We start from the raw sequence: 8468 nt of genomic DNA on the forward strand, positions 1-8468 counted from the left end.
ACAGTCTTAAAAATAATGAAAAAGAAACACCAATAATGAATCACCCCATGCTATCCGATACCATGTTGATGACTGTCCCTTTATTGCAGCCGGCAAGGTCGATGCATACTTTCAACACAAGGGCTTCTTCTCACTGCAATCTGTCTCCACGATCACCCCGTGATGTGAGAGGTGCCAGAGGGCTCGTTCGTGTTCGTGGCCTACAGGGCCTTGCACTTCACTTTGAAGTGTGCATAATGCATATTGCATCGATTGCAGTTGTGTTCAATTATGGTTTTACGTCGTTGTTGTTTTTTTTTTGTCACTTACCTACTCGAGTGTGATGTTTGTGATGATTGTTTTCCGATCTGCAAACTTAGATGAATGACACCGGTCATTGAGAGTATCCATTTGGCTGATGTTCGATCAAACCGAACCACCAAATGCACACGACAAGGTTTTTCTTTGTTCAAAATTAGTTTTATTCGATTTTTGAACTAATTTATGGATGAAGTTGTAACATAAAATGCTCTAATACATTTAGGTACTGAATTGATAACTCTCAAGCATCTCGTAACGGATTATTTGCCATCCGGGTGCCCTGTGTATCCATATGAATTGTATTCTGAAAAAAATGTCGAAACACATTTAATTCATTAAACTCGAACTTTAACAATTAATCTCACCTTTGAAATAGCCCTCATAATGTTGAAGTAGCTTCGCCAGTGCAGGCCGGTAACTATCAGGCAGTTCCATCGTTCCGCCATACTGCGGCGGTAGGCACTTCGGACTGATGTGCTTTGCCAGGGAGCTCCAGTTTTTACCGTGCATATAAGTCTTCGAGCGCAGTTCTTTGCTCATGAATGGCTTCAGTATCGCGAACAGCACATTGTACATCATACCGTTGTTGACGGTGTGCATGCCCTTGGTCACAATTGGGGTGCACTTCTCGATCAAATCGAACAGGAAGTTGGAGCTTCGAGGCGTAAAGTGCGAAACGTGGCTCATCGATAGGCCGTCCACGTCGAATAAAACTTTGCAACCGTTGCGTTGGGCATCCGGGTTGAGCATCAGAGCCAGACCACCGACACGAATAGCTGCGATAAACTCCTGTAAGGATATCTTTGATGGATTCCATCGACCTGTAAAGAATTTGACGAATATATTGGATCATCTAAGAACGACTCATGGCGGCCTTGATTACTTACGACTCATTTCCACGATGAACACGACTGCTCCATCTTCATCGCAATTCGGCAGATATCGTATGAGACCTTCCTCGAAGACGTGTTTGACCTGGGCGAAGGGTATGGTATAGTCCGTTATCCTATGCAGCAACCGGTAACCGTAATCCATCAAGGCGAACGACCTTTTCACATCATTGTTGTAACATCGCAGGTACAGCATCACGGCCCAGTTGTTCTGATCAACCGCGACATTCAAGTTCCGGTTGGCCTCCGTAAGCCGACGAAATTCGACCAAGGCCCTCGCCGTCTCCTCCGATAACTCTGCATTCTCTCGTAGCTCTACATCGTCGAAGTAAGCAGCTCTATTCAAGCATATCGTGAGACCATCTCCCAGGTCCACGTAGGGATGATTTTTCTCATTGAACTTGACCGTCATTCTGTCTGATTGTTGAAGTTCAAAGGGTGATTTTTACCGGCACTTACAATCAAATTGATAATATAAACTAAAGTCTCTAAATGCACACTATTTTTTAATCCTGCATTTAATCAAATTTTTCACAACCTTAAGATCAAAACGGTGCTTCAGAGACTGAACACTGAGCCAGCTCTCGGTACCAGGAAGATTCGCAACAGACTGAGCGGCGTGTACTTTACAGCAAACCAAAACGAAACAAACGAAACGTAAAAAAAAATAACTGGCTAGTAGGTCACCACGCGTGATGGAGCTGCTGCAGCTCTACCTGGCTGATGAAGGTTGCTCTTGCTGCCACTAGGGGTTACTGGGGTAATATGCACCACTTAAGGAAAATGTGCCGAAATGAACACTAAACAACATGTATGTAGTGTTTTATTACACGAATCTAGTTGATTTGGGTTCACTCTACATGGTGTTGAGCGAATTTTCATCATAATCACATTAGATTGTTGGAAAATTTAACTTTTTTTAAACACTACTTTTGCGTGAATTAAGATTGATGCGGGGCATGATGCACCGCTTTTTGGGGCAGAACGCACCACAACATTGAGGCAAGACGCACCTAAACAAAGGGGCATGATGCACCACAACAATGAGGCAAGATGCACCTTCGTGTTTCAAACGTAATTTTATTTATCGTAAAAACACGTATTTTGGATGATTTTCGTTTACGAGATGGTACAATTGTGCATAAATACGTTAGTAGAGACTTCAAATGACCTAACTTCTATGATTGTAGTTTATTTTGGAATGGATCGTTCTGCCCCGATTAATGGAGTGCATATTGCCTCAACCGATCGCTTAACAGAAAATGTTATGGAAAATAAAAATCGTTATGTTATTTCACCAAATCATGCCATCAACAACTTACCCAGTCTCCAATCATCTGTTTTATGGTTATGGTTGTAAAAATTCTCAATTCGTCGCTTGCAAAACAACAAGTGAAATGATCGGGAAAGTTACATCAGAATCGTGCTTTTTAAATTTAATGTTCTATCTCCCTGTAAAGTTTTTAAAAATGTATCAAATTCTCAGGGTGTCTATTATTTGCAAAGTTTTATCAATCCGCATCGTGTTTTTCTCTCAAAACTCGTTTATTTCAGAGAAATTAACAAAGTGCGATTTGCCCCAGCAGTGCATATTACCCCAGGCGCCCCTACAACGCCGCAGCACAGAAAAAAAGAAGGCACGCGTTGTCCATATTTTGACTACGGCGTGGTTTCTAATGTTGTGTTGTGAGTTGGATCTCAACGAACTCTTATTTTCGTGGCGACTCTCTCTCCTCTTTTCACCTGCTCAACATTGCACTACTGGTCGGTGGACGGTTTTGATTGCGGTGGGGTGGCACTCGAATCATTAATATGATTGTCACGATGTTCTTCACACTCTTACGTACAGTAGTGGACAAGGGAATATGATGTTTTGGAAAGCGTGTGTCTTGAGAGTAGAAAAATTGTGCTTAAATATTTGAATAAATGAAAATTTTGCAGACGAATAATTTTTAAAGTGAACGACAAATGGTGATTTTGACATAATATCATGTCGGCTTTCTCAAGTCTGATTATTTATGGATTGTTCCAGGAATTCTTCCAAGGATTCCTTCATGAATTATTCCAGGCATATCTTCATGAAATTTATGTTGTGAGGGATTTCTGTTATAAGAATTCCTTCATCAATTCTTCTAGGAAACGCTAGGCTTTTGCAACCATTCATCCAAATATGTATTTTTCAATCGATTAAAAAAATCCTCCAGAAATTCTTTGTAAATTTTTCTAGGTATTGCGCTTTTCTTTCGTGATTTTTAAAAGAACGGAAAGCAGAATTAAACTGCTCATATTCGCATAACACTCCCACATTCTGTGGGATTTCCTATATAAATGGGGCTGTTGTGCAAGTATGGGCAGTAAAGCGTGTGATTAAACTAACTATTGGGACGACAGGACGGTACCTAATACAAGAAGTAAGTATCTCAAATGACGGTTTTGCCATTACAAAAATTAACGGCGTGTTCTATTTCAGCCCAAGGTGGTCGATTGAAGATTTTTCCCATATGATCGTTAGGATGATATCTGAAGCTTTTCGTCAGCCAGTAGTAATAGCTGGTGACTTCTATGCAAGCCTGTCCAACCTATTTGAACCGCTGGCCAAATCTCATCAACTGTATTTGGTGACGGGCCAAATCTTGTTGTTGTCCACAAACAAATTCATATTCATAAAATTGACCAAAAGTCAGTCAATAAAAAGCTTGTTTTAACAAATTGTTCAGGATTCTAAAAAAAACATATACTGGATTTTGTAAGAATGCTGTCCAAGAATTCGCAAGTATCTTACCTAGGATTAAATCGTGCGCAGGATTTTGTAAAGTCTGTGCAAAAAATTATGTCAAAATCTCGAGAACGATTTTTTTTAATCCTGCCAAGGAATTTGTGAAATTGCTGTCCATGGTTCTATAAGAATCTTGCTAAGAATCATTCTAGAATCCCTCCTAGGATTATGTGAATGCCCTGTTCATTATTTCGTGAGAATCATGGTCTAGATTCATTGTTGAGAATACTGCCTTAGAATTTGTAAGAATCCTGTCCAATGTTTTTGTAACATTCATGTCATGCATTTTGTAAGAATCCTGCTCAAAATTTAGTTAGGAATGTTCCTAATATTTCTGCTCAGAATTAACCTTAAATTGTTCTGAAAATTGGGCTAAGTGACCGCCCAGGATTATGTTATAACTTTGCTTATAATTCAGTGAGAATTTGTGTTGCCAATAAGACATATAACAGTTGTTAAAGTTTAAGGGAAATAAAAATTCAGTTTATTTTTTTACCAAGTAGTGAAAAATGATTGTACCCCGTTTGGCATAAAGTCGTTTGGCATAAGGTCGTTTGGCATAAAGCCGTTTGGCATAAAGTCGTTTGGTATAATGGTCGTTTGCATAATGGCCGTTTGGCATAATGGTCATTTGGCATAATGTTCGTTTGGCATAATGATTGACTTAGAATGAATATCGTTTATGAATAAGCTTTTACCGAGTTCAACACCACCGAGCCTATAACATTTGTTGTTTAAGTGTTTTCAATTTAATGTTTTGAATGCCGGAAAACAAAAGAGAAAACAATAGTTTATTTATAGTATAAATAGTATTTCGCGAAATGCTTGTCGATTGTGCAGTAATATTTTTGCTCAATAGCCAGTAAAAAGCAAAACCGATCCCTCCAGAGTCATCGGATTGTATAAAATAACGATACGCGTAAAAAAAACTCCGGTGACGAAAACACGCGCGAAACCGTGAGCAAAATCTATCGGACGACGCAAAACCGAATTGACCTGCTTGGGCTTCACGAAGCTCTACCCAGCAATACGCTCCAGTAGTAAATTGACAAAGAAAGTTCACAGTTACCTATTAATAAAGGGAAAGCACATGGAATATTTCGCTGCAGATCAAGCTCTGTACCAGTTTGAACGTAACACTTGGTAAAAATTACTTGATAAAAGAAGGGAAAATTTATTTGCAAAATATTAAAAGCTCTAATCCAAAGATCTATAAATGCAGCATAATGCAAAAATAGCCTTTATATGAGAGCAGATTATTTTTCGTTTAAAATGTTTAAGGCTCTAACGCAAAAAAACTTCTCTCAGCATATTTGAATAAACAACACATTTAAAAAATAAAATATTTGTGGCAAAAAATTTGAACGATTCAATAGAAATTTTAATTCAGGAAGTGTATATAGAAAAATACGGTGTTTTATCAAAATAAGGGAAAATTTGTGATAGAAATAAATTTGTTCCAGCATATCTCGAAAGGAGATTAATAAAAAAATATGTTGAATATTGGCAGGTTCTAAAGTTATTATTATTATAACAGCACGTCTTGCAAGAATTGACAAAACAGCAAAATATAAAAATGGTTAACATGTAGCTTCACTAAATAATAAAATTTTAAACAGTATAAATATAAGGAACAGCCTATTTTCAAAAGAAGGCAAAATTTATGATTAAACCTATAGAAGATTAGACGCCAAAAATTATTGCGGCGTAATAAAACGAAAAGACAGCAAAAATTGTGTTCAGAATCATCGAACTGATTGGGCTACTTTTCCCCGAATGTCGTTTCTCCGAATGTCGGATCCCCAAATTCCAGTTCCCATGATGCCATTTCCCCGAAAAGTGCCATTCCATTTCCCTGAAAAGTGGTGCAGTTTAGTTCAGTGGCTGTATAGTGAACCACAAAGAGCGACAAGCAATCAAAAGAAGGAGGTGTTCTGCCATTCTCGGCTATAATTATGTTGGCAAAACTGCTGAGGATGGTAAAATTCGATAGAACCGCCAATTAAATAAAGAAGGGTGCATATTAGATGGCCAGTTAGTTTACCACCCTGAAATGTATAAAGTTACGACAGTTATGGGTACCAAAAAGTTTTCAGGGGAACGGGATATTCGAAAAACTGGCATTCGAGGAACTGGCGTTCGGGGTAACGACATTTGGGGAAAACTAGCACAACCCATCGAAGTAACTGCAGTAATCGATTTTTCCTCCCGCTGATAACTTGATCAGATCAATGTTATCGATTTCCACCCTTATGCCAGTTAGAAATAAAAATATATCAAACAAATATAGCTCCAATGAAAAGCCTATGTATAAAAGAAGGTGAAATTTATTTAAATTTCAAATCAACAGTTCTTATATCTATAATTATGGTTACATCATATTTAGAAAAAAAAAAACAACACAGAATGTTTGAAAGAAGGGTAAATTTGTGCTAAATATATCAGAATCTCCAGTCCCAAAAATTATTCCAATAGCAAAGCTCAAAAGAAAGAATAATATAATCTGGATAAACAATAAAATACTATTGGCAACCTTGCTTATATGCTTTAGCTTATTCAATAACATATAATTGTTGAATAAAATGTCATTTTGAATCAATAGTTTCCAAAACAAGTCTGATGTAATCAGCAAGATTCAAAAGAAAAGATAAAACAAATGTCATCTGAAGAAATTTTTTTTTTTGGTTTGACTCATTATGCCAAACGACTATTATGCCAAACGGCCAAACGACCATTATGCCAAACGACCATTATGCCAAATGTTCATTATATCAAACGACTTTATGCCAAACGGCTTTATGCCAAATGACCTACCACCGTGAAAAATGGACTTTCACATTACGATCTGCAAAAAGGTCTTTTTCACTACATTGTAGGCTTCGTGACCGTGCGATTAGTGTCGTCAGGCGTTTAAGGTGAAGATGAATCGAAGCCATTCCTCAAACTTTCAAGAGTACGAATCTGGAGAACCAAACATCCGGTTAAGCTGAAAACTTAATCGATTGGTCACTAGCTGGTGGTGACCAATCGATTAGAATTTCAGCTTAAACGGGTGTTTAGTTCTCCAGATCCGTGCTCTTGAAAATTTGAATTTTGTCTTCGATTCATCTTCACCTTAAGCCTTTCTTTTTTACGACTTAAATAGACAATTTCTTAACGAAAAAAAAAGCGTTTCCATATAAAGTGCTTGAACAAACAATGCCGTAAAAAACATTTTTTTTTTAAATAAACATTTTATTGTTTTCAATAGTTTATTTTGTTTTAATATTGCAACTGTTATTTGACTCTTGCATTGATCGATTGATTATGGAATCATATTCTAATAATTACTGCATGGTATTCATCTGATTCGGTTTGTCTCAAGTTCGTAGAAAACCAATGGAGTTCTGGAGCTACCATTGGAAAGAAAGGGTTAAGCGCATCGTGTCACATAGTGTGGGTTTGATTCCTGATTCATCTATTGAAACTTTTGGTTCAGAAAGTATACCATTGGATCATGCTTGTCCGTTGTCTAGTGTTTCGTAAATGGTCTGTGCAGCTCAATGGCTGAAGACGGCGTCCGTGTTATTTTTTGAAAATATTTATGAAGAACAGTTCAAACAGTTATTTTCATTCTTAACCCGTATAGGCCTGAGTGAAAACAAAAATTGTAAAACCCTCACCACTCAGCGAATTCTTAATGGATTCAAATGATTTTTTGTCAGTATACTGGCACACATATCTAGTTTCTGGAAGTGGACAGAAGAACGTGGAAATATTCTTGCGGCCAGAGTTATTCCGTGCTGTGTGTTTGTGCCCTTAATGGTAGGCAAATTTCAAGTCACAGATAATTTCCAGAATCGGGTATGATGTGGCCACTACATGACGGAATTTTAAGAAAATTACATCAGTGTAAACCTTTTGAGAAACGATTGAATTGAATAACTATGAGTTTGGCATTTGATTAATCCTACAAATGATCATTTTCGGGTCCCGGGACGCCTTAAACCTATGATAAAGTGGCCAACAAATCTACAGCTGGTTCTTCCGCGCATAACGTCCGAATGGCCACATCCGGTATATTTTAAACGGTGCAAAACACTTCATTTATAATGTTGAATATCAGATCTTAATGATTTACGAAAATTAAAATTATTGTCATTGCTAAAAAATAAAGGTAACTTGGCATGTCCCTTGCTGAACAAACTTATGTCGAAATATTTTCCTATTTGAAATAATAACAGTTTCAAAATTTATTGCCTTAAACAAACTTTTGCCCCACCGGTGCACTATGGTCCAGGAATCAGTTTTACGCGGAAAGATGCATTTTGAGCTTTAGAATGAAACATTAGAAAAAAACGGTCTTCTACAAAGTTGTTTGTATTAGTTGAGCCTTTTGTTTGGTTTTGTTGAAAATTAGGGTGGACCACATTTTCATAGAAATTGTGTAACTAACTTTCTTATTTGTAGAAATTATACTATACATGCTTCAGCAAAGTTGTAGATCATTCAATTTCAAGCAA

The 8468-nt window shown here is 37.4% G+C and overlaps 1 protein-coding gene across 1 annotated transcript; it reads right to left on the minus strand.

The window, feature by feature from the left end:
• Positions 1–446: 446 nt before the first annotated feature.
• Positions 447–1923, minus strand: LOC5570149 (alpha-tocopherol transfer protein). The gene is made up of 3 exons (XM_001658901.2): positions 1188–1923; positions 666–1121; positions 447–604 (listed from the first exon to the last, which is right to left on the minus strand). The coding sequence occupies exons 1-3, from the start codon at positions 1600–1602 to the stop codon at positions 561–563; spliced, it is 915 nt and encodes a 304-aa protein (XP_001658951.2). The 5' UTR covers positions 1603–1923; the 3' UTR covers positions 447–560.
• Between the last annotated feature and the right edge of the window lie 6545 nt (positions 1924–8468).

The sequence above is a fragment of the Aedes aegypti genome, chromosome 3 (assembly GCF_002204515.2).
Source record: "Aedes aegypti strain LVP_AGWG chromosome 3, AaegL5.0 Primary Assembly, whole genome shotgun sequence".
Classification (NCBI taxonomy): Eukaryota; Metazoa; Arthropoda; class Insecta; order Diptera; family Culicidae; genus Aedes; species Aedes aegypti.

Bases quoted from the DNA above. Each gene is read 5' to 3' on its own strand.
- LOC5570149 (XM_001658901.2), bottom strand. From the start codon at position 1,602: ATGACGGTCAAGTTCAATGAGAAAAATCATCCCTACGTGGACCTGGGA. The intron at 1,122-1,187 runs GTAAGTAATCAA...AATTCTTTACAG, and splicing joins GTTCATCGTGGAAATGAGTC to GTCGATGGAATCCATCAAAG. The intron at 605-665 runs GTGAGATTAATT...CATTTTTTTCAG, and splicing joins TTATGAGGGCTATTTCAAAG to AATACAATTCATATGGATAC.